The sequence below is a fragment of the Macaca nemestrina genome, chromosome X, assembly GCF_043159975.1.
Source record: "Macaca nemestrina isolate mMacNem1 chromosome X, mMacNem.hap1, whole genome shotgun sequence".
Classification (NCBI taxonomy): Eukaryota; Metazoa; Chordata; class Mammalia; order Primates; family Cercopithecidae; genus Macaca; species Macaca nemestrina.
Window position 1 is genome coordinate 76,958,318 of NC_092145.1, and position 27,226 is coordinate 76,985,543.

The window sequence follows — 27,226 nt, forward strand, 5'->3', positions numbered from 1 at the left end:
GGTTCACCATGTTGGCCAGGCTGGTCTCAAACTCCTGACATTGTGATCTGCCCACCTCGGCTTCCCAAAGTGCTGGGATTACAGGCATGAGCCACCACGCCCAGCCTAAAAGTACACAAAATATTTTTAAAAGTATTATTAGGGATAATTTATGAAGAAATTATATAAATTAATAAGAAAAACATGAGGAACCCAATAAACACACAGGCAAAGGACATATACAGGCAAATCATTCAAAAGGAATATAAACATCCGATGATGAAAAAATGTTTATCCCCACCATTAATGGAAGAAACACAAACTAAAGTAACCCTGTAATACCATTTAATGTCTATTAACTTAGCAAGAATTTGGGGGGGATGCAATGCTGGTGAAGTTGTAGTAAAAATACTTCACTGATGTACCCCTGCTGGCAAAAACTGTTACAACTTGTAGCATGAACCAGAGAAATATTTATGCCCTTTAACCCAGTAATCACATCCTCTGTAATGTCTTCCAAGATATTAGCTCAATGGAAATGACTATTAGACGTGAATATGTTCAATGCAGGATTATCTAAAAATAAAAAATTAGAAACAATCTAATGGTGAAAAATACCTGAATGGTTTAGTAAATTAAAGCAAACTGACATGACAGACTTAGTCAGAAATATTAGATAATTATCTAGACTGCAAAAATGGGGAAAAACTTTACAGTGTTAAGGGTACAAAGTAGCATGAATACTACATTTGCAACTCTGTTAAATAGAAAGGTATGTAGAATGGAATTAGAAAATGATTTACATTATAGCAAGGGAATATGGGTGAATTTTTTCTATCATTATTTTAAACCATGTGGTCATGTCAATTTTCAATTAATAATGTGATGTAAGTAAACAAGTGATAAGTATTTCTCATTTGTCTCTCTTAAAATAAACAGACATACTGTACAATCTACAGTATTAATTCCATATTTGGTAAATCTTCTAAATGGATATTTAACTTAAAATATTGCCAAAATGAAAATACGTCTTTCAGTAAATGGTTAACTACATAAAAACATGTATTTCCAATGATTGGCCTAAAAAATACTATGGTCATTTATCCACCCAACATTTTAACAAATGTCACCCTTTCTTACTTTACCTTTGCTATATGTTCCAGCCATCGGCCTAGTGCAATAAACACAAACAGCATAGGGGGTGTGTCAAAGAAAGTAATAGGGTTCACTTTGGCTCTTTCATACATTGCAACTAGAAGAATAACCAAAGAGTAGGCAAATGCAATGGTGGTTGCCAGCACAATCAGTACGTCCATATTTGCTGTCTTATGCTTCAGTGCTTTATAAGCCTGAATGTAGAAGTACCAGCCTCCGAAAAACTGCAATATAGGAATGATAATCAATGAATTTTTAAAAATTCATATATATATCAACAACTTAAAGTATCAATAGTCATTTTCTTTGGCTTTTAGCTAACCCATAAACATTAAAAGGAGATTAAGCCAAAACAATCATATTTGTATTTCAATAGATGTACATGCAGAGGGAGGTATTCAAATTGCTGCATAAGCCTGTGGGGGCTATCATCTACGGTCCAATGGATATTCCATAATACAAGGAAAATCAGATGTTTCTTCCTTTTTTTTTTTTTAAGAGACGGTCTTGCTATGTTGCCCAGGCTGGTCTCAAACTCCTGGCCTCAAGCAACCCTCCTGCCTCGGCCTCCCAAGTAGCTGGGATTACAGGCATGAGCCATCACACCAAGCAGATTTTTCTTTCTGAGGCCAGCAAAAACAGGAACTAGGAAAGGAATTACTTTTTTTTGTATAAAACTCACCCATCTTTCCAAAACTCAAACTAAGTGGTGTATCACAAGCTATGAAATCTGTTGGCTGTTTTTGTTGGTAAATATAACTGGAAAGCTTATTTCATTAAAACAGAGAAACTTAAGACTTTTTTAAAAATCATTATTGCCTTTTATAAGGATCAGATAAAGGAAAATATTTATTTGATAGAAGTATTCTATTCCTCAGTAAAAGTTTATCTCGAAAAAAGAGTTTAAAACATACAGAAAGTAATGAACTGAAGTGCCAGGAAGAAATAACAAAAATAAAGTCATTGAGCTGGGTGCAGTGGCTAGTGACTGTAAGTCCCAGCTACTCAGAAGGCTGAGGCAGAAGGACTGCTTCAGCCCAGGAGTTCAAGACTGCAGTGAGCTGTGCTTGTACCACTGCATTCCAGCCTGGGTGACAGAGCAAAACCCCATCTCTAAAAAAAAAAATAGATAAATAAAAATTTAAAAATAAAATAACGTTATATACAGTAGTAGATATAAATACGAAATCCAAAAAACTTGACCTCTTTCTTAGGGGTTAAATGGCGTCTATTATCTACTTAAATAACTACTCAGTTGAAGATTATTTCTGTAAAGCATATGGCATAAAATGATCAGACTTCCGGCTAACATCAGTTTTGCAGTTGAAAATAAAACCTTGCCTGCCAAATTTTGCTTATTTTTCATTATTAACAAATATATTTGCTAACAATTCACTTGCCTGTACAGGTACACACAATAAAAAGGACAGCAAATTCATAATGGACAATCCTGGAAGAATCTGGCGCTCCAGGAACATAGAAGAATGAAGGTTGATCATTTCTTCTTTACTCATGTTTTGACTATGGTGAAGAGTTGCAAAGTGGTGGTCCATAACCATCATATATATCATCAGTCCCATTACAGGAATACAAAAAAACAGACTCACAACAAAAGACCGCCTCCATCTTATATGGAAAAAATAAAAAAAGAAAAATAATGGTCATAAATAGCTAACAGGTAAAGATTCTATGTACTATAGAGAGATACACATTGTGACCATTTCATCCAGTATAAGGATGATATTATAAAAACTGACATGCAAAAAGGATGTTAAACTTGTAACAAGGAGTCAAAATTTATTTCTTACTGACACTCTAAAAGTACTTACTGTCTTATTTCTCGTTTATGATCTAGGTGACTTGCTGACCGATCCTTCTTGACCAAAGAAGCTTCAAAACCTAAGCTCTAAGGAAATTCATGAGAAAAAATTATTTCAGTGAACATACGTTGGGTACAGAAATTCTAAGCCATGGTATTGTCATTAAGAACAGTTCCATTACTGAGGGCAAGTCACTCTGGGGAATACAAAGATGAAGATGTGCTTCCTGTTCTTGATTGCCTTTATTTCCAAACTTTCATCAAAGAAGTGAATATTTCCTTAATTCTAGTTAATACCTATCCTATATATAACAGTTTAACTCAAGTACAACTGTCCTCAGTAGAGGTTCTCATTAATAGGCCATAAAAGCTAGCACCAGGCTGGGCATGGTGGCTCATGCCTGTAATCCCAGCACTTTGGGAGGCCGAGGCAGACAAATCACAAGGTCAGGAGTTCGAGAGCACCAGTCTCTACTAAAAATACAAAAAATTAGCTGGGCGTAGGGGCAGGCGCCTGTAATCCCAGCTACTCGGGAAGCGGAGGCAGGAGAATCACTTGAACCCAGGAGGCAGAGGTTGCAGTGAGCTGAGATCGCACTACTGCACTCCAGCCTGGGCAACAGAGTGAGACTCTGTCTCAGGAAAAAAAAAAAAAAAGCTAGCACCATACTAAATAGATTATTCAAGGCCTTGCATATGCAGTATTTATTCTTGTTTTATCAGAAAAAGAACATGAACAAAAATCATTTTCCCCAATAAAACAAAGTATAAAAAGGAAACTACCCCTAAGCAAGACTTATCTGACCATAGATAGTAATACACATTATATTTCCAACTACTAGGGGAAATGCTGCCATCTTACATTTGTTGGCAGTGCACAGTGAATAGAACAAGCATGAGCTTTGGAGTCAGAGTAATTAGGCTCAAATCCCAGTTATGACAGTTACTAGCTATGTGACTCTGGTAAGTAACTTAACTTCTCTTAATCTGGGTTTCCTCACCTCCATAATGAGTATGACCACATTGCTGTGGCAATTAAGGGTTGAAGCTTTGCAGTCTTGGTAACCGGCACATAGTAGGTACTCAGTAACACTAGTTTCACAAAAATGGTAATGGTAATGTCATCTATACTAATAGGATCTTAATTGAACCATTAAGATGCTTTAAATCACTTGAACACCAATTCTATAGCATACTGAAACTTTTAAAATACATTCACATGTATTACCACTTAAGATTTATTGAAGAACACAGGATGAATCTGTCACAAAGAAAGGGTTGTGTTGTTTGTTTTAGAGACAGGGTCTCTCTCATGGTAACCTTGAACTCCTGGGCTTAAGCAATCTTCCTACCTCTGCTTCTCGTGTGACTACCACTATGGGTGCGTGGCGCCACACCTGGCTAATTATTTTCATTTTTGTTGCAGAGACAGGGTCTCACTATGTTGCCCAGGATGGTCTTGAACTCCTGGCCTCAAGTGATTCTGCCGTCTAGGCCTCCCAAAATGCTGAGATTATAGGCATGAGCCACCACGTCCAGCTGGGTTTGGTATTTTAAATTTCTTACTTTAACTTAAAAATAGGTCTCTTGTTTTGACCTAACAAACAAAAAGCCATCAAGCAGGATTCTTCACTTTCTTAGTAACTACTATGAATCTTATTTATAACAAATTATACTTTATTTTCATTTTCTAAATATTTTGCATGTTTTGTGGTTCTAACTTGTTTGCTCCTGATTAATAGTGTAAATGTAACTTTGCCTAACTTTTCCTGAAAAAGACCAAAAAAAAAAAAAAAAGCAGACACATTTACATTAAATTTTGAGACAGATCTTGTTTGAAGTATTCAAAGGAGTTAGATTTTTTTTTTTCATTGCCTCTATCTGATGCAAACCAGAAATGATTCACAGGAATGCTGATTAAATAGGTAAGAACACAGAAACATAAATTCTTGGCACTTACTTCAATTGTATGGATAATATCTCTGGGACCAATAATTTCTGGGTCATATTTAATATGTGCTTTGTTGGTTGCCAAGGCCACGGAGCAGTACAGGATCCCTCTGTGATTTGTGAGACTCGACTCTATTTTATGTACGCAGGAGGCACACGTCATTCCTCTCACCTGTTAAAGACAAAGCATTTATTATTCAGGAATATACTTTTTCCACCATTAAACATGAGTTATCTTTTTTTTTTTTTTTTCCAGACAGAGGCTCTTGCTCTGTCGCCCAGGCTGGAATACAGCGGCGCAATCTCGGCTCACTGCAACCTCAGCCTCCCAGGTTCAAGTGATTCTCCTGCCTCAGCCTCTTAAGTAGCTGGGGTTACAGGCATGTTCTACCATGCCCGGCGAATTCTTTTGTCTTTTTTGTAGAGACGGGGTTTCACCATGTTGGCCAGGCTGGTCTCGAACTCCTGACCTCAAGTGATCCACTGTGCCCAGCCCGAGTTACCACTTTTCACAAAAGGACTCATGGGATTGCCACACAAGATCTTAATTGCACTACTAGTATGCTTTAGATATGATCATTAGGATATCATTTTTATACCACATTCAACAAATATATGGTCCCAGATAGAAAAGGATCTCATTAAAAGTCTCCCAATTCCTGTCACTACTACTTAGTGATAGAGGATTTGACATTTATTATTGTTTCTTGTATCCAAAGTCTTGCTTCCCTCTGGATTTTTTTTTTTTCATCCTGCTAAAGTATATAACCACTAGTATAACTTTTAGTGAAGTTAATGGATGGCAAAAGTGTTTTGACTATTTATGTCTAAAAAATGTATTTTTCCCTATATCTTGAGTGGGGTTATAGTTTAGCTGGGCATTAAATTCTAAGATGGATGGGCATGACTTCTAGAATGACTGTGTGAGGAGCTCAGCAAATCCTTTCCTCAAAAAGCAATGATAAAACTGACAAAAGTATCAAAAAATAGCCATTGAAATACTCTGGAAATTGACCAAAGGGCATACCACAAATTAAGAAGGATTTATTCAAGAATATCTGCTGAAGGGATATCAGTGCAAATGGTGCAGTAAGACCTCTAAAATTCTCTCTGTAAAAGCCATGAGAAAACGGGCAGAAATTGTAAGAACCATCTTTTTCCAGAAATCTGGAAATCAAACAAAAGTTTGCAGCAATCTAGGAAGCATTTATTCAAGAAAACAAGATGGAGTACAAAAAAATAGAATGAATAAGACATAGTATTTCATAGCACAACAGGATGAATATAGTAATAATAACTTAATCATACATTTAAAAATAACTAAAAGAGTATAAATGGATTATCTGTAACACAAAGGATAAATGCTTGAGGGGATGGATACCCCATTTTATATGTGTTTGTTACTCATTGCATGCGTGGATCAAAACATCTCATATACCTCATAAATATATGCACATGCACCTACGCTGTACCCAGAAAACTTCTGTGTTCTAAACAACACCACCAAGGAAGTAAAGAGACAATACCAGAATGGGAGAAAATATTTGAAAATCATATATCAGATAAGGGACTTGTATCTAGAATATATATTCTTACAACTCAGTAATAAAAAGACAAACAATCCAATTAAAAATGGGCAAAAATGGTCAGGCGCAGTGGCTCACGCCAGTAATCCCAGCACTTTGGGAGGCTGAGGCGGGTGGATCATAAGGTCAGGAGATCGAGACCATCCTGGCAGCATGGTGAAACCCCCGTCTCTACTAAAAATACAAAAAAATTAGCTGGGCGTGGCGGCAGGCGTCTGTAGTCCCAGCTACTCGGGAGGCTGAGGCAGGAGAATGGTGTGAACCTGGGAGGCGGAGCTTGCAGTGAGCCGAGATCGCACCATTGCACTCCAGCCTGGGCGACAGAGCGAGGCTCCGTCTCAAAAAAAAAAAAAAGGCAAAAATTCGAATTGTTTCTCCAAAGAACATTTATGAAAGGCCAATAAGCACAAGAAGAGATACTCAACATCATTAGTCATCAGGGAAATGCAAATCAAAACCAAAATGAGATACCAGTTCGCTTCCACTGAGATGGCTATAATAAAAAGGTAATAGCAAGTGTTGACATGCATATGGAACAATTGGAACGTCAATACAATGTTGGTGGGGATACAAAATGATACAGCTGCTTTAGAAAAAGTTTGGCAGTCCCTCAAAAGGCTAAATATAGAGTTACTAGATGACTTAGTAATTCCACTTCTAGGTATATCCCCAAGGGAATTAAAAACATAAGTTCACACAAAAACTTGTACATGAATGTTCATAGCAGCATTACTTACAATAGCAGCAATATTCATAAAGTGGAAACAACCCAATTGTCCATAAACTGATGAATAAATCAACAAAATGCAGTATATTCATACACCAGAATATTATTTGGTAATACAAAGGAATGCAGTAATGATACACGCTAGAACACGGATCAACCATGAATACACTATGGTAAATAAAAGAAGTCGGTTACAAAGGACCACATATTATATTATTCCATTTATATGAAATGTCCAGAATAGGCAAATCTATACAAATATAAAGTAGATTAGTGGTTGCCTAGGGCAGAGAGAGCAGAACCAGTACAGGTAAGAGATTAGGACTAAAGAATGACTACTAATGAGTTTTATTTTAATGGGGATGAAAATGTTTTGAAATCAGATAGTGGTGATAGTTGCACAGTCTGTGAATATACTAAAATGTACTGGGTTGTATACTTTAAAAAGGTGAGTTTTATGGTATTTCAAAAAAGCTATTATTTTTCAATCCTTAAAAACATATAAAAGCCTACTCATTCTTCATCATTCTTTTTAATATCTACTCAGTATCCCATGATATGGATGTATCATAATGTATTTAGTCCCTAATGACTGAAATTTAGTTTTTCCCTATCTTTTGCTATTGTAAACAATACTATAATGAACATCTTTGTATATATATCATTTCATACATATGCAAACATGTCTGTTGGATAAATTTCTACAAGTGGAACCTCTGAGGCAAAGGCTGTGTGCAATTTCACCTTTGACAGATATTGCCAAATTGCAAAGGCTATGTGCAATTTCACCTTTGACAGATATTGGCAGCTTGTATCAATGTACACTCCACCAGCAATACATGAGAGATCAAAAACACAGTGTTAACAAAATTGTTAACTTTACCAATCCAATAGGTGAAAATGGTACTTCAGTGCCATTTTAATTTGCTTTACTCATTACAAATGAAGTTGAACATCTTCAAGAGGTATCGTTTTTGCTTTTCTGTGAACTGTCAGTTCATATCCTTTATCATCAAAAAGAAATTTTGGGTTGATGATGTTTGTCTTATTGATGTATAAAAGTTCTTCATATATGAAGAAAATTAACCTTCATCTATGATATGAATTATAATTATTTTAATTGCCTTTTGACTTTCCATTCAGTGTTTTCCTCCCAAGAAGAAATGTTTAGGTATCTGAATTCATCAATCTATTAATCTTTTCTTTTATCGGTTTTGTATCATATTTTAGAAAAACGCTTCCTACTCCAATATTGTTTTTTTTTTTTTTTTTTTTTGGTGAGAAGGAGTTTCACTGTTGTTGCCCAGGTTGGAGTGCAATGGCATGATCTTGGCCCACTGCAACCTCCGCCTCCCAGGTTCAAGCAATTCTCCTGCCTCAGCTTCCTGAGTATCTGGGATTATAGGCGCATGCCACCATGCCTGGCTAATTTTTTGTATTTTTTTTTTTTTTTTTTTGAGACCGAGTCTCGCTTTGTCGCCCAGCCCAGGCTGGAGTGCAGTGGCGCGATCTCGGCTCACTGCAAGCTCCGCCTCCCGGGTTCACGCCATTCTCCTGCCTCAGCCTCCCGAGTAGCTGGGACTACAGGCACCCACAACCGCGCCCGGCTAAGTTTTTGTATTTTTAGTAGAGACGGGGTTTCACCGTGGTCTCGATCTCCTGACCTTGTGATCCGCCCGCCTCGGCCTCCCAAAGTGCTGGGATTACAGGCGCGAGCCACTGCGCCCGGCCAATTTTTTGTATTTTTAGTAGAGACAGGATTTCACCATGTTGGCCAGGCTGGTCTTGAACTCCTGACCTCAAGTGATCCACCCACCTCGGCTTCCCAAAGTGCTGGGATTACAGGCATGAGCCACTGCGCCCGGCCTCTAATATTGTTGTATAAATGAATTAGATGTTATCATTGGGAAAAGCTAGATGAAGGCTACATGGAAATTTTCTGTACTATTTTTGTACTTCCTTGTGAGTCTAAAAGTATTTCAGTGATGAATTGATGGATTGATGTATGATAAAGCAAATACAGTAAAATATTAATTGTGGAATCTAGCTGGTATATATAGGGTATCTACTGTACAATTCTTCTGACTTTTCTGTATGTCTGAAAGTTTCATAATATTGAAAAAAAAATGCTCCAAATATTTCTTCTAGTAATTTCATGATTTCATTATTTACATTCAATTTTGGGAGGCGGGCAAAGTCTTGCTCCGTCCCCTAGGCTGGAGTGCAGTGGCATGAACACAGCTCACTGCAGCCTCAACCTCCCAGGCTCAAGCAATCCTCCCACCTCTGCTTCCCGAGTAGCTGGGACTACAGGTACATGCCACCACATCTCGCTAAAGTTTTACTTAATTTTTATTCTTATTTTTATTTTTTAATTTTTTGAGATAGAATCCCACTGTGTCGCCCAGGCTGGAGTGCAGTGGCACAGTCTTGGCTCAGTGCAACTTCCACCTCCCAGGTTCAAACAATTCTCACACCTCAGCCTCCCGAATAGCTGAGATTACAGGCGCACGCCACCACACCCAGTTAATTTTTGTATTTTTAGTAGAGAGGGGTTTCACCATGTTGGTCAGGCTGGTCTTGAACTCCTGACCTCAGGTGATCTACCCACCTCGGCCTCCCAAAGTGCTGGGATTACAAGCATGAGCCACCACGACTGGCCTAAATTTTTACTTTTTGTAGAGGTGGGGTTTTACCTGTTGCCTGGGCTGGTCGTGAACTCCTGGGCTCAAGTGATCCTCCCACCTCAACCTCCCAAAATGCTGAGATTACAGGCGTGAGCCACCACACCCAGCCTACATTCAAATTTTTGCTTAAACTGGAACTTATTTTGGTACAAGGTTAATTTTTTTAATTATACAAATAAATACATTCTAGCTGTAAAATTTTCATTGTTGAAACGATGCAAGTTTCTCTTTGCTCTTCTCCCTCAATCCCACTCTCTTCCTGAGATAAACACTGTTAATCATGTGTATACACTAGTCTTTTCTCTAGGTGTTTATATACATACATAAGTACATATACATGTAGTTTTGCATTTTTTACTAAATGGGATTATGCCACAAGTATTACACTGCAACTTGTTTTGCTTAAGTAAATAATATGTCCTAGAAATCTTTACTTGTCAGTTAATATTGATTTATTTTACTCTTTTAACATATGTATTGTATTCTACAATATGTCTATACATAATTTATTTAAACATTCCCTATTAAAGGACATTTAATATAGATTGGTTCTAAATTTTTGCTCTTAAAATTATATAATAAATATAATCTTATGAATGTTCATATTCCTTTTTTTAAAAAAAACAAAGTCTCATTCTGTCACCCACGCTGGAGTGCAGTGGTGTGATCTCAGCTCACTGCAGCCTCCGCCGCCTGGGTTTAAGTGATTCTCATGCCTCAGCCTCCAGAGTAGCTGGGACTACAGTAGCACACCATCACACCTGGCTAATTTTTGTATTTTTCATAGAGATGGGGTTTCACCATGTTGACCGGGCTGGTCTCGAACTCCTGACCTCAAGTAATCCACCCACCTCAGCCTCCCAAAGTGCTGGGATTACAGGTGTGAGCCACCCTGCCCAGCCATATATGATCACATTTCCACAGGAAAGAATCCTAGCAGCTGATTTGCTGGGTTGGAGAAAGTGATCAATTTAAATCAATATGCCTTACACCGGGTTTTAAGACTTTATAAAATTTGAGTCTTTAATGCATCTGGAATTTATTCAATTACATGCTACTAGATAGGAATTATACTGTATTTTAAAAGTTAATTTTCATTTATTCATTCAAACCCAATTCTTTTTTGGTTAATAGAGATATGACAATTATCTTTTTACATTCCATGCTTGAAGAGTACCATTAAATCATACCTTATCCTTCCATTTTCCAGTTTCCTTAATTTTAATCATATCTTATTTTCCCCACCTTTAATTATCTTCACTACTCTTCTCTGAACCTTACCAAGTTTTTTTCTGGAAATTTTATTAATCACACAAAAATTCTTACTTACAACAAGTTCCAAAACACCATCTCCTTCATCAGCATTTTCTATCACAGTGGCTCCAAATCCAAGCTCTCGGATGAACTCTGCTATCATTGGGGGTTGTATAACAGTAGGATTATACCTTACTTCTGCCTTGCCAGCCATCAGGGCCACAAGTATAGAATATATTCCTAAGAGCATTGATAAGAAAAACAATACAGGTAACATTCTTTTTAAAAAGAGTAATGTTATAATTACCTTTTAATATTCTCAAATATGAAAGGATTTCTCTTAAGTATGAAAGGATTAAAGTGAATCTGGAGAAATTTATTATTTAACTTTTATACCAGTCTTGACCCCAAGCAATTAGAACTATTCCAAAAGATTGCCTCATTTTTCTTAAACTTTTTATTATGGAAATTTTCAATTATGTGTGTGTGTGTGTGTATAAGAACATAATAAACTTGATGTACCTATCACCTTGCTTCATAATACTTGGCTAATCTTATTTCATATACATTCTTACACCCACCACTAACTGCCCTCTATCCAGATTATGCTGAAGCAAGTCCCAGACATCACATCATTTCATGTGTAAATATTTAAATATGTACCTCTAAAAAAATACAGACTCTTTTTAAAAAATCAAAATACCATTTTCACACCTAAAATAATTATTCAATATCAGCAAATATCCAGGCAGTATTCACTTTTTTTTTTTTTTTTTTTGAGACGAAGTGTCGCTCTATCACCCAGGCTGGAATGCAGTGGCCGGATCTCAGCTCACTGCAAGCTCCGCCTCCCGGGTTCACGCCATTCTCCTGCCTCAGCCTCCCGAGTAGCTAGGACTACAGGCGCCCGCCACCTCACCCAGCTAGCTTTTTGTATTTTTTTTTAGTAGAGACGGGGTTTCACCGTGTTAGCCAGGATGGTCTCGATCTCCTGACCTCGTGATCCGCCCCTCTCGGCCTCCCAAAGTGCTGGAATTACAGGCTTGAGCCACCGCACCTGGCCAGTATTCACATTTTTACAATTGTCTTATAACTGTTTACTAGTTTAACAGTTTTTTGTTTGACTTGGATCCAAATAAGGCCTATGAATTGCAATTGCTTGAGACTGTATCTTGTACATATAAAGCATTTTTAGAAATTAATAAGACAGAGTACTAGAGAAAGGGACTCGGCTGGGCATGACTGCTCATGCCTGCAATCCCAGAACTTCGGGAGGCCGAGAAGGGCGGATCGCTTGAGTCCAGGAGTTTGACACCAGCCTGCGCAATATGGCAAAATCCTGTCTCTACAAAAAAATACAAAAATTAGCTGGGCATGGTGGTGCATGCCTGTGGTCTCAGCTACTCAGGAAGCTGAGGTGGGAAGATCACTTGAGCCTGGGAGGTCGAGGCTGCAGTAAGCAGTGTTCATGCCACTGCAATGCACCATGTGTGACGGAGTAGGATCCTGTCTCAAAAAAAAAAAAAAAATAGAGAAAGGAGTTCATGCACTTATGAAATCATAATTGTAGCAAAGAATCCAAAAATATACCAACATACACATTATAATACTATCAAATAATAGTCATTTATTTAAATTATCAGGTTTTAGTGTCTGACACACAGTAATCTAAAAAGCTCTTATTCCTAGAAAAAAAGTCCCACGCAACTTGCTAACCAAAAAAAGGAGTTCATTTTATGGCAGTCATGCTGTTCACTAGTGCAAACCTTTTTTTTTAACAACCATTCCACTTTTCTAGGCCAGCTAATGCTGTCATTGCCAGGAAGAAAATTAATTCTACATAGCAAAAATAAAGCTCTTTCTAGGAATCTGTGGCATTTGATGGCTACCTGCAGGGAATGGTGATCAACAGTCCATAGGTCAAGTCTGAGGTTTGATAAAAAAGAAAAAATGATTAAATATTAATTTAATAGCTTTAAATAAGTAAACAGAATAGTGGAGGGTGTAAGGGGAAGTGGGGATGGTTAATGGGTACAAAGAAAAAGAACGAATAGGACCTAGTATTTGATAGCACAACAGTGTGACTATGGTCAATCATAATTTAATTGTACATTTAAAAGTAACAGAGTATAACTGAATTGTTTATAACACAAAGGATAAATGCTTGAAGGGATGGATACCCCATTTTCCATGATGTGATTATTATGCATTGTATGTTTCTATCAAAACATCTCATGTACCCTATAAATATACACACCTACTATATACTCACAAAAATTAAAAATTAAAAAAATAGATAAACGTATACACGGTGAAAAAAAGAAAACAAAATACCTAATATAATCTAATTTTTCTATATAAAGTGCTTACATTTTGGGCTTTGCTGGTATCAAACAATTCAGGTGATCAGTTCATGGGGAAGTGTCAGTAATATGGGAAAGGTATAGAGAAAGTAGGAAAAAATCTTTTTGCTTCAGCTGAATGTAATCTATGGGCAAACAGAAATAGAAGGGAAAATTTGATTTTTCAAATGCCGAAAACATAAGTTCAATACTTATGTAAATTGCAGATAGTTTAAAAAACTCTTCAAACGATCATAAGAACTCTTTCTATTCATTTCTTAAAATATAATGCAGGGCCAGGTACAGTGGCTCATGCCTGTAATCCTAGCACTTTGGGAGGCCCAGGTGGGTGGATCGAGGTCAGGAGTTCAAGACCAGCCTGGCCAACATAGTAAAACTCTGTCTCTACTAAAAATACAAAAATTAGCCAGGCATGGTGGCACACACCTGTAGTCCCAGCTATTAGGGAGGCTAAGGCAGGAAAATCGCTTGAACCCAGGAGGCAGAGGTTGCAGTGAGCCGAGATGGTCCCATTGTACTCCAGCCTGGGCAACAGAGTGAGACTTGTCTCAAAATATAAATTACATATATATTTCATATATTTCTATATTATATTAATATACATTTATATATTTATATATAACATATATTATAAATATATATATATGTATAATGCAGACTAAATTGAGAGAAGACCAATGCTACTTAGTCAAAAAAAAAAAAAGTGAATGTAGTGACTCCACCTAGGCTAAAGTTATTTCTAACTGGGCTAAGAGGTTGTAAAAGGGATAATATGGAAGTAATTAGAAGAATCAGCTTAACAGACTTAAAAAAAAATTGTAACTGGCATAAGCATTGCTTGTCTCATGAAGAAGGTTATTTCTGAATTGCCCCAAAATAGTTGGTTCTTAAATTAAATAGAAACCTTGAATGCTTCTTTTTGCTTTCATTTGCTTGGCAACCTCCCTCCTTTTCTTTTTAAATTAATCTAAAAAAGAATAATAGAAGCTTTAGCCTTGAGTGCATCCCAGTTAGAAAGAATGGAGGCTAAACTGAAGCAGAAATCATAGAATGCAGACAAGGTAATATTGAACTGAAGATGGCTCTGTATACCATACATTTTGTTATAACAATGTTCTGCCCTTAATATTAATATATGAGGTGAGGTGATTACTATATACATTTTCAGTAATGTTCTTAATAGTGGGGATAAGCTTATACTAGTCCATACTTCTTTATTTAGCTCTGTGACTAACCATATGTATCATTAAGACACCTAGCGCTAGGGCAGCCAAAGTACCAAATCTATGACTTTGATCTCATGAAAACTCATCACATATCTTTTTTTCTTTCTTTCTTTTTTTTTTTTTTTTTTTTGAGATGAAGTCTTGACCTGTCGCACAGGCTGGAGTGCAGTAGCTGGCACAATCTCAGCTCACTGCAACCTCTGCCTCTCAGGTTCAAGCGATTCTCCTGCCTCAGCCTCCCGAGTAGCTGGGACTCCAGACATGCGGCACTACACCTGGCTAATTTTTGCATTTTTAGTAGAGATAGGGTTTCATCATGTTGGCCAGGCTGGTCTTGAATTCCTGACCTCAGGCGATCTGCCCACCTCGGCCTCCCAAAGTGCTGGGATTACAGGTGTGAGTCACTGTGCCTGGCCATCATCACATATCTTTATGGTTAACAAATCTACTGTGCTATACTGGGAAGTCTATAAATATGAGTGCAAATTAATAAGCCAAAACATCTGAATGTGACTGAATTTTAAAAACTGTGGTATACATTTTCTAAGATTTGTAGCCTAAAATTAACACTTGTATACAATATTAAGTAACTTGTGAACATTTTTACCACAAGCAAAGAGAACAATGTAATTCTAAACAAACTTGTTTTTGGTCTGGTGCTTGGTCTGGGTATAGTAATAATGAAACTCTTAAATATTCTAGTTGTCAGTTTTAGGCATAGCTTTAGAAGAAAATTTATGGGCCGGGTGTGGTGGCTTACGCCTGTAATCCCAGCACTTTGGGAGCCCGAGGTGGGTGGATCACCTGAGGTCAGGAGTTTGAGATCAGCCTGGTCAACATGGTGAAACCCCGTCTCTACTGAAAATACAAAAATTAGCCGGGCGTGGCGGTACGCGCCTGTAGTCCCATCTACTTGGGAGGCTGAGGCAGAAGGATCACTTAAACCCAGGAGGCAGAGAGAGGTTGCAGTGAGTTGAGATCGCGCCACTCCACTCCAGCCTGGGCGACAGAGCAAGACTCAGTCTCAAAAAAAAAAAAAAAAAAAATTATGTTCCTTTAAATCCAACACAACCATGATCTATAAAATATAGTAATCTCGTGTATTTCTTTCTGCCATTTTTTTTACGAATTTCATAGATATACAAATGTGATCATGAGGTAAACAAGAGAGGAACTTTATCTAAGGGAACAAAACACTAACAAAAACTGGCTTCCGGGACATCAGGGTTGTCCCACACATTACTGAAAATGAAAATTTTTATGAGGCCTTATACCAAGAATCATAAACATAGTTACAAAACATGTAAGAGAACAAAAAAGATGGAGTTCCCAAACTAGCACATAAAATAACAAGCTTCAAGAGTGTCTCACCTTCTTCCCGTCTTAAATTCCGTTCAATGTTTGCTACACAGGAAGCACAAGTCATGCCAGTGACCTGTACGTAACACTTAGATGAAGTCTTTGCTTCCTCCTTGTCTTGAACTGGTGTCATCCCTTTAGTATAAAATTCATTAGTTGAAGTCAAAAGTGGCATTTCCGATGAAGGCTGAGCTATTACTACCAACGGCTCATTCGTGTCTGTGGAAAGGGAAAGATTCTTTTCATTTGCAGTATTGATCATTCAACTGCATCATTGCCTCACTCACAATCCATACCTCCAGGCACTGACAATCTATTCTTTTAAAACCAGCAAGTTCCTACTATCCATTAGCATTAAGTTATCTCTACACTTTTCTCTGCAGTGACTTCCTATGTCAATACTTCCCATCCCAATTCCCAGGAAAATCTGAGTTACCTGAATAAACAAAACTTTTTTTGTTCTAGCCATTATCTCTACTCCCAATCACAGAGAGAGAGTAGTTTGTTAATGGATAGTTCTTATTTTTATAATGAAATTTGACCATCATGTTGATGATCGGCATACTGGCATCGAAGCAATTCACAATATATTAAGTGGAACAAAAAGCAATTTGCAAAAACAGCACTGCAGTGTGCTGATATTTTAAAAAAACTTTTAGTGTATGCATAGATGAGAACATGCATAAGAAAGGCTGAGGGGTTACATACCAAACTATTAACAGTGGCAGGAATAGAACCACAGACAGATGAATAAATTTCCTCTATCTATACTTCTATATTTTTTGAATTTTTAACATACATATATAATATTTAAAAATTTTTAAATGTCTGTGGACAGTGGAAGAAGAGGCAAGGAATAAGTCAGCAAAAAATCTATTTTGCACAATGGAGTATTCGGAGAATATTTATGGACTGTGGAAGCTCATATCATCCCAGAAGCTCCCCTGAAGTCTGAAATTCTGCTATTTTGTTTTAGTTTATCCACTGCAGTATTAATTACCTCCCAAGAAAGGAGAAATTATTCTAACACAACCCTGCACCTGAAAAAAAAAAAAAAAAAGCCAAAGATTTTCTCCTCCCTCATAGAGAAAAGGAAGAAAAGAGCAAATTTCCACTAGCCTATCTAATTTGTTCATTCTTGTCCTTAGACAAAACACCAGCTCATGTCTATTTAGCTAGGACACAAAGGAACCCCTGCACAGAAGAGTTGGTTTGCAGGATGTTGAAGATGAGCATGTTTGGAAGAAACTTTAACAAAAGCCTGACCATTTCCCTACAGAATAATGTAGACTTCTCAAATAAGTATATTAATGCCTCTTAAATCTGAATGCATATACAATCACCTGGGGGAGCTTGTTAAAATGCAGGTTCTGGCTCAGTACATCTAAGGTGGGGTCTGAGATTCTCCATTTCCACCAAGCTCTGAGGTGATGGCAGTGCTGCCAGCCTAGGTCTGAGTATAGCAAAGGACACTTAAAAAAAAATTTTCAACTTTTATTTTAGATTCAGGGGGTATGTGTACAAGTCTGTCACATGGGAACACCGCATGACACTGAGGTTTGGATTTTGGATGATTCCAGCAAAGGACACTTTGAACAGTACAGTGTTCCTTAATTAGCCCATCTCCGGTCTTAATTGAATCACTCTAGAAAGATACTGATTCAGATTGTGAGAACATTATTTAGAACATAGACTGTGAAATTTACCAAATAGTACTGCTGTTACGTTTTTTAAAAAACCAAAGAAAAACAAAAAGGAGGCTCAGTAGCCAAAAAGAAATCGCTTTGGTTTTGAATAAAACCATTATTTTAATCCAACCAGAAGGTTCCTTCATTCTCTCATAATTACTATTGAGATTTAATTATGAACTTGGACAATGAAAATAAAGTTTCTTCTGTCCATCACTTTACCTGTTGTTCCAGAGCAATTTCATTATTTTAGGTACCAGAGGTAACCTAGAATACCGTCTGCAATTTTCACACTCTGGAAGTACAGTGTTATATTAAAATAAGTCACAGAGGTAGTCTCTTTTAGCTACCTTAGCATGACCTCTAAACAAAGATCCATAAAATTGTATCCTTTAGCTCTGTGAGTGTGGCAAGCAAAAAAGCAAAGGCTTCTCCATCCTCCACAGAGACAACAAGGGTGTTAAAAGGTCACAATGAATAAAATGCCTGGTTTCTTTTAATTAATTTTTCTACAGGCTGTAACAACACTACTTAAAATTTAAATAAATTCAAAGGAAAGTTGATTTTCCCGCACTTGAGGCAACAATTACAAACTATTCCAAATATTTCAAGAAAGGATTTCCAATCTGATACTCAAAACTGATGTGAAGTTCAGCCTCTGGTGTAATGTGAAGAATAAATAAATAATCTAAAAATGGCTTTAAAATAATTATAAACATCATGTCTGCAGCTTACTCTCAAATAGTTCAGAAAAAAATGTATGTATGTGTGTGTATATATATAAATGTATATCTATCTATTAAGAGAGAATGATAAGCGATATAAAATATTAACTGTGGAACCTGCATGAAATTGGTAAACAGGAATTCTCTACTATTTCTTGAAGTTTTTTGTAAGCTTGAAATTAGTTAAAAATAAAAAGTCACAGCCGGGCGTGGTGGCTCACGCCTGTAATCCCAGCACTTCGAGAGGCCAAGGCGGGTGGATCACAAGGTCAGGAGTTCGAGACCAGCCTGGCTAACATGGTGAAACCCCGTCTCTACTAAAAAAAAACACAAAAATTAGCCGAGCATGGTGGCGTGAGCCTGTAATCTCAGCTACTTGGGAGGCTGAGGCAGGAGAATCGCTTGAACCCAGGAGGCAGAGGTTGCAGTGAGCCAAGATTGTGCCACTGCACTCCAGCCTGCGTGACAGAGCAAGACTCCTTCTCAAAACAAACAAACAAAAATAAAAAGGCACAAAAAGGAAGGAATTTAATCAAGTATTTAGATTGCTTTAATTGGTTAGTGATTACTTCATATATTATGCCTTTTTACTTTAAGGAAATGATGATATAGATAGTCAGGATAAAAGGCATCTCCCATTTTTCTATCTCTCTTTTTTTTTTTTTTTTTTTTTTGAGATGGAATCTTGCTCTTGTCATCCAGCTGCAGTGCAGTGGCGCAATCTCGGCTTACTGCCACCTCCGCCTCCCAGGTTCAAGTGTTTCTCCTGCCTCAGCCTCCCTCCCAAGTAGCTGGGATTACAGGTGCCCACCACCACGCCCAGCTAATTTTTGCATTTTTAGTAGAGACGGGGTTTCACCATGTTGGCCAGGCTGGTCTTGAACTCCTGACCTCAGGTGATCCACCCGCCTCGGCCTCCCAAAGTTGTGAGATTACAGGTGTGAGCCACTGCGTCTGGCCTCTCAGTACCTCTTTTAAGATTTATAGCTCACCTAGGACTAGTATGATACAAAGGCAAAATGTGTCAATCCTTCTGTATGAGAATGGGTTGCAGAGGTAGACTGTGAGACCTGGATCAGCACTGACACTTACACTTAAAAAAATGGGTAGTTACAATTCCGGTGAAATCTTAAACTCTAATCTCTAGCAGAATCACAGAATGCAATCATTTCATATCAACCTTTTGTCCCGATAATATGGGTCACTGTAGTTAAGCTCTATCAATTATTTTATGATGACACTCACTATGCCAAGGTTTTTTACCTACCCATCATGGCCATTAGTATGTATGTTATAAGCCCTAACAGATGCAGGGCATATAACTGGCTCCTGGTAATCATTTGTTGAATAATTGATTCCCGGGGCCCTTAACAATAGTAGGTTGAGGTAAAAGACATTGCTAAAAGTTACTGAGGCCAGGCATGGTGGCCCAAACCTGTAATCCCAGCACTTTGGGAGGCCAAGGTGGGTGGACTGCTTGAGCCCAGGAGTTTGAGAACAGCCTAAGCAACAAAGTGAGACTCCATCTCTACAAAAAATACAAAAAAATTAGCCGGGTGTGGTGGTACATGCCTATAGTCCCAGCTACTCAAGAGGCTTAGGTGGGAAGATAGCTTAAGCCCCGAAGTCAAGGCTGCAGTGAGCCGTGATCGTGCCACTGCACTCCAGCCTGGGCAACAGAGCGAGATTGTGTCTCAAAAAAAAAAAAAAAAAAGTTAGTGAACATGCTGCAGTCATAGTTCCTAAGGAGTAGGTAGATGCTATACATGGTGCCAGAGAATGTTCAAATACTCCTGAATTCCATTTACTAGTTTGATCACCTAAGGTAATTAAAAAGTTGCTTTTACTCTGCTCACATCTGTTATATAAACCCTCATAAAATGCTAGCTATTTTGGCTGGGTGTGGTGGCTCACACCTGTAATCCCAGCATTTTGGAAGGCCGAGGCAGGCGGATCACCTGAGGTCAGGAGCTCAAGACCAGCCTGGCCAACATGGCGAAACCCCGTCTCTACTAAAAATACAAAAATAGGGCATGGTGGCATGCACCTGTAATCCCAGCAACTCGGGAGGTTGATGCAAGAGAATTGCTTGAACCTGGGAGGCAGAGGTTGCAGTGAGCCGAGATCACACCATTGCACTCCAGCCTGGGCAACAGAGTGTCAACTGTCTCCAACAATAACAATAATAATAATAATAATAATAATAATAATAATAAAATGCTAGCTATTTTAGCTATCCATATTGTGTTAAATCTAAGCACAGAAATGGGCAGTTTCTCCTGTATCTTTGAGTCTTCATTCTGAAGGCTCCCATGTCATGTAAAACTATGATCAAACAAATTTATATGCCTTTTCTCCTAAAAAAAAAAAAGCTATTTTAAATTATAATATTTAATATTATACAGTTATGAGTCACTTAAATGATGGGAATATGTTCTGAAAAATGCTTTAGGCAATTTCATCATTGTGTGAACATCACAGAGTGTACTTACACAAAGCTAGATGCTCTTTGTATTTATATATATTTTTTCAGATGGAACACCAAATGTCCCAGCACCATTAATGAATATCATTTCTCCTGCTTGATCTGCTATGCCAATATCAAATGCCTTATATGAGGTTTCTATATATGCTCCATTATAATCTTATGGGACCACCATCGTCTATGTGGTCCATTGTTGATCGAAATGTTGTTACGACTGATATTACTATTGCCTTCAGTCAAATTTCTGGACTTGTTTATGTAAACAAAGTTATTATAGATTTAACTTAGAGATTTAAAGGTCAATGCATCACATTATGTAGATCAGTGTTCTCAAATTTTAATGCGCAAATGGATTACCTGGAAAGCTCATTAAAATTAAAATGGAGAATTTGATTTACTGGGTCTGCAGTAGGGCCAGAGTCTGATTTCTAACAAGGTCCCAGGTGCTGCTGGTCTGTGAACCACACTTGTAAAAATGTAAGTCGCAAAAATATAAACTCAACTGAATAGAAAAAATTCTGTTTTTGAGTCCTATCTGAAAGTTTATGATGCCCTTGCTTACTGTAATGACAGATACCATATGTGAACATGAAAAATATTTCAGTTTTATACCATGTGATATAAGATTATATTTGGGTTCCTATATGTCAGAGGCATAGGAATATTACAATGTAAGTAACTTGTTTTGGTGATACTGATATAAACTAATTTATGTGGTGTTCATTATTGACAACATAATCCCTTATGCATATCAAAGTATTTTAATTTAATAGGAGCTCTGAGAAATAATCCAACATTATGAAGTAGTGAAATGTGAATCAATATAATTTCAAACACTGTCATTTTCAAAAATTTTAAAAAATGTAAGTGGGCCAGACACGGTGGCTCACGCCTGTAATCCCAGCACTCTGGGAGGCCAAGGCAGGCAGATCACCAGAGGTCAGGAGTTCGAGACCAGACTTACCAACACGGTGAAACCCTGTCTCTACTAAAAATACAAAAAAATCAGCTGGGCATGGTGTCGCGCACCTGTAACCCCAGCTACTTGGGAGACTGAGGCAGGAGAATCGCTTGAACCCGGGGCGCAGAGGTTGTAGTGAGCCAAGATCGCGCCATTGCACTTCAGCCTGGGTGACAGAGCAAGACTCTGTCTCAAAAAGAAGGAAAAAAAAAATTAAGTGGTGACAGGTAAAACAAAAGTTTGCTGAAACTAATTTTAGTTATTTTTATGACTCCCTGATATAACTGCACTTATTTCCAACTTAAATTTTTCTTCTGGTTTCATAATTATTTCCTTTTGCAATTATGGATTTCCTATACTTTGTTCAGGCTTTTGGTACTAGAGTCTCTTTAACATTTTAGTGTTCTATATGAATTTTCTGATAGAGAACTATGTATCTCATTTTTAGAGCAAAAGAATCTAAAGGCCAGGCATGGTGGCTCACGCCTGTAATTCCAACACTTTGGGAGGCAGAGGCCAGTGGATCACGAGGTCAGGAGCTCGAGACCAGCCTGACCAAGATGGTGAAACCCCATCTCCACTAAAAATACAAAAATTAGCCAGGCATGGTGTCAGACACCTATAATCCCAGCTACTCAGGAGGCTGAGGCAGGAGAATTGTTTGAACCTGGGAGGCGGAGGTTGCAGTGAGCCGAGATCATGCCACTGCACTCTAGCCTGGACGACAGAACAAGATTCCGTCTCAAAAACAAAACAAAACAAAAAACAAAAAAAGAATCTATTTTTTAAGATTAGATTCTAATCTAAAATCTATTTTTTTTTTTTAAAGACAGGGTCTTGTTCTGTCACCCAGGCTGGAGTACAGTGACATGATCACGGCTCACTGCAGCCTTGACTTCCAGGCTTAAGCGATCCTCCCATCTTAGCCTCCTGAGTAGCTGGGACTATAGGTGTGTGTCACCATGCCCAGCTGATTTTTGTATTTTTTGTAGGGACGGGGTTTCATCATGTTACGCAGGCTGGTCTCGAACTTCTGCGCTCAAGTGGTCTGCCTGCCTCAGCCTCCAAAAGTGCTAGGATTACAGGTGTGAGCCACCGTACCTGGCCAGATTCTGAGAATTTCAGATGGTAATGTAAAATGGCACAGCTACTTTGAAAAACAGTCTGGCAGTCCCTCAAAAAGTTTAGTTGCCATAGGACCCAGCAATTCCACTCCTAGGTATATACCCAGGAGAAATAAAAACATATGTTCATACAAAAATTTGAACTCAAATTGTTCATAGCAGTATTATACATAATAGGCAAGAGAGTGGAGACAATCCAAATTCCCATCAACTGGTGAATGAAGAAACAAAAATGTGATATATCCATATAATGGAATAACATTCAGCAATAAAAAGGAATGATGTTCTAATACATACTACAACATGGATGGACCTTGAAAACATAATGCTGAATAAAAGAATCCAGGCACAAAAGGACAAATGTTGTATGATTCCACTTAAATGAGGTACCTAGAATAGTCAAATTCAGAGACAGAAAGTTGAACAGTTGTTATCAGGAGCTTGGGGAGGGGAAGAAGAAATGGGCAATGACTGCTAATGGGCATGTGATTTCTTTTGGGAGTGATAAAAAAGTTCTAAAATTATATAGTGATGATGGCTGGAAAACTCTGTAAATATACTAACAACCACTGGGTTGTGTACCTTAAATGGGCAAATTTTATGGTACGTGAACTATGTGTCAATTTTTAAAAGTGAGAATTCTCACTCATAGGTGGGAATTGAACAATGAGAACACTTGGACACAGGAAGGGGAACATCACACACTGGGGCCTGTCGTGGGGTGCGGGGAGCGGGGAGGGATAGCATTAGGAGATATACCTAATGTAAATGATGAGTTAATGGGTGCAGCACACCAACATGGCACATGTATACATATGTAACAAACCTGCACACTGTGCACATGTACCCTAGAACTTAAAGTATAATTTAAAAAGTGAGAATTGTATAATTTCTACCATTTGTCATCAATACAAAAGTTAAGAACTAAAAATTAATAATGGTATACCTCTGAGTCCTCTCTCACTGACATTAATCTACCATAACAATTTAGACATGTGTTTAGTAAAATCTTTTACTCAGCTTCAGGGAGTCTAAAAAGGGAATATTACTATTTGATATCTTTCATTCTAATCAGGATAGCAAAGATTAATTATATTGTCTAGAAATTGGTTGTAAAACTTTTCAATTGTTATTTCAAGCAAAAAATTTCATCTGGGCATTTTCCAGTTTAATTCAAGGCCAGGTTCAATTCTGGTTCAAAAGAACAATTTCACATAATTAAATTCCATTGAATACAGTTTTTGTTTCAATTCAAAGGTAAGAGCTGTCAGGAAATACGAAAACTTTGTGACGGCTCTGGAGTCAGTTTAATTTGAATGCCTAAATATAAAATTATAGTTAAAATCCTATTACTTATTTCAATTACTTTTGTTTTTAAAAGAGCACTGGTTTTCCCCATTATATAAATACATAGCTACATACATACATTCTTATTGTAAAAACAACTTATAAACCCAGGAAAGCACAATGGAAACAAAAATCACATTTATCCTACCGCCCAAAGATAATCACTGTTAAAATTCTGGTTCATGTCCTACCAGGAATCTTATTCATATACATAAACAATATATACATGGTATAAGTTCAGATACATTTCTTTATAAAATGTTGATCACAGTATATATATAGCTTTTCAGCTTTTTTTTTTTCATTTGACAAAATATCTCAGACAGCTTCCTGTGGCATTAATTATCTTTAATGCCATAATGTTTTATGACTTCATAGCATGTCATCATGAGTTATTTATAGTTGTACCATGAGTTATTTATTGTTTCCAGTTTTTAAATATCATAAGCAATTATACAAACATCCTTATGCATCTTTGTATACACTGTTGGCTACCTCCACAGGACTTATTTGCAAAAGTGGAATTACAGTGCCTAAGAATCATCTCTCATTGATAAATGCCTAAAGCAGCGCAAAATGGAAGTAAAAGAACATTAGGGTAATCAAAGAAAAAATGATAATTACCTGACAAGGTAGCATCAAATCCCATGTCTTCTATTGCTCCTCTCAAGGTTTCTGGAGAGGTTAGTAAAGGATCATACTCAACAGTCCCATTGCTATTTGCAAGGGAGACTCGTATGGATTTTACACCTGGCTTTTTTGATATGACACCCTCAATAGACTGCACACAGGAATTACAAGTCATGCCATCAATGTTTATCACAGTTTCTTGTGTCAGAGGCTGGCTAACTACATTCAAATGAGTCTTCTGAAGAGATGAGCTGGAGGGAGAGTTTGAGGTACTCTCAACTTCACTTGCGATACTAACTCTATATTGCCCCGGTGATACAGCCTCTATTGCTTTTCTCAGGGATTCTGGAGTGACTGAGCTTGCATTATACTTCACAATGGCAGACCTATTCTCTAGAGAAACTACTATGCTGCTTACATATTGGAGTGCAGATAAAGTACTTTCAATATTTGACACACATAATTTACAATGCATGCCATCAATGATGAAAGTGGCTGTTGAATTATTGGTATATGATGGGCTCCTTTGCTGTGAACCTTCTGAGGATTTAACTGGTGTGTTCTTTAGACGTTCTACATCAATAGCTCCCAATTTGAGGTACTTGGGCTGCTTTTTGACAAATGCTGGAAAGCCCATAGCTTCAATCTGTTTTTTCATTTCTTCTACTGAGATAAGATGAGGTTGATAAACAATGGTAGCTTCTTGATTGTCCAGGGAGACTAGTTAATAAAAAGAAACATAATTAATTTAGTTATTCCTGGGCTACTTCAGAAAACATCCTGTTTTCTAAATAACCACAAATAATTGTTTCTTTCTCATTCTTGTCATCATCTTTTCTTAATTTTTTTTTCTTTTCAGAAAATGTTATTGGCATAGACTAGAAACAAGTAAGAGATAGGACCACTGTAGCTATGGTCTCCAAGTTTCTCCATGCCTGAGTAAAATATATTAGAGGTAAAGAGTACACTAGTCATGTTGTGTTAAGAATCCTGAATTCCATGAATTGCCAACCCAGCTGCCTTTTCTTCAGTTCAAGGTTTATGTAACCTTTAATTATAATCATTACTTTCCTGACATTAATCCTGGGAATATGCTGTACCTCAATGATACAGCAAGCACTCTAGTCCCATGGATTCAAAACTCATGCTTAAGAAGAAAGGAAAAAGTTAAAAGATCAAAACAGACACCTAAGCCTTACAAAACAATCAAACAACACCAGACACATTACCTTTAATTCGCTGAACACCTTGCAGTTTCCCAATCTTTCCTTCAATGGTGCTAGTACATGAATGGCAGGTCATCCCTTCCACTTTCATCTTCAGCATGACTTCACCAGCTTGAGCCATACTATGATCTTCACAAGCTCCTGACTTTTTCTCCAGTGTTCCAGTATCTAAACTGAGATCTGGAACTAGCTCTTTTATCTGATTGGCATTCACTATAGAAGGGATTATTGTCACTGCTACAGCTCTTTGCTGAGGGTAAATTTTAATGTGTGTCACACCCTTGGTCTTGAGCAATGTGCTTTGGATATGGTCCCATGGCAAAGCCAGTGAAGCCGTAACAGTCAGAAACAAGGTGTCAGTTAAAACAGGGAGAGGGTCAGGATTATGGAGAACAGCATCAAAGCCCATGTCCTCAATAGCTTCCTGTAGGGTCTTTGGAGTCTGTAGTTTAGGGTCATAAATAATAGTTGCATTTTTTTCTTCCAGTGATACCTTTTGGAAGGAAATTCCAAAAGTCAGTTTAATTAAATTCTATCACATAGGATTTAAAATATCAATCATCACACCACATTCAAGAAGAGTGAGACAACTCAGTCTAATGGAGTTTCCCTATTAGTTTTCATTTTTACTCTTCTTGTTAGAAAGAAACATAAAATGTCTTGTGTACCTATGAGAATGGTAAAGTTATATATGCAGACATATGTGACTATGGTACCTATCAGGCATTTGAAACATGTATATTGACAAACACACCCTAGAATTTCACAACAGAGTACAAGCTACTCTTTCCTTCCACCTCCTTTCATAAATTACTCCAACACTTCACACTCTACCAACTGAAAAGGTTATACATGAAACAGGATCAGCTCCAGAAAAACAAAAGGTAATATGAAGTTTAATCTTTTAAAATGTTCAATTTCCTAAAAATATGTAT

General features: G+C 37.5%; 1 protein-coding gene across 1 annotated transcript in view; it reads right to left on the reverse strand.

Moving 5' to 3' along the window:
* Positions 1-27,226, reverse strand: part of LOC105464288 (ATPase copper transporting alpha) — a 136,294-nt gene that overhangs the window by 33,118 nt on the left and 75,950 nt on the right. Inside the window, exons 3-10 of the mRNA XM_011712032.3 lie at positions 26,295-26,784; positions 25,060-25,785; positions 16,118-16,324; positions 11,234-11,397; positions 4,914-5,075; positions 2,964-3,040; positions 2,535-2,760; positions 1,125-1,358 (exon numbers count right to left, since the gene is read on the reverse strand). Coding sequence (XP_011710334.2) covers positions 1,125-1,358; positions 2,535-2,760; positions 2,964-3,040; positions 4,914-5,075; positions 11,234-11,397; positions 16,118-16,324; positions 25,060-25,785; positions 26,295-26,784 — 2,286 coding nt within the window. The remainder of the gene's footprint in view (positions 1-1,124; positions 1,359-2,534; positions 2,761-2,963; positions 3,041-4,913; positions 5,076-11,233; positions 11,398-16,117; positions 16,325-25,059; positions 25,786-26,294; positions 26,785-27,226) is intronic.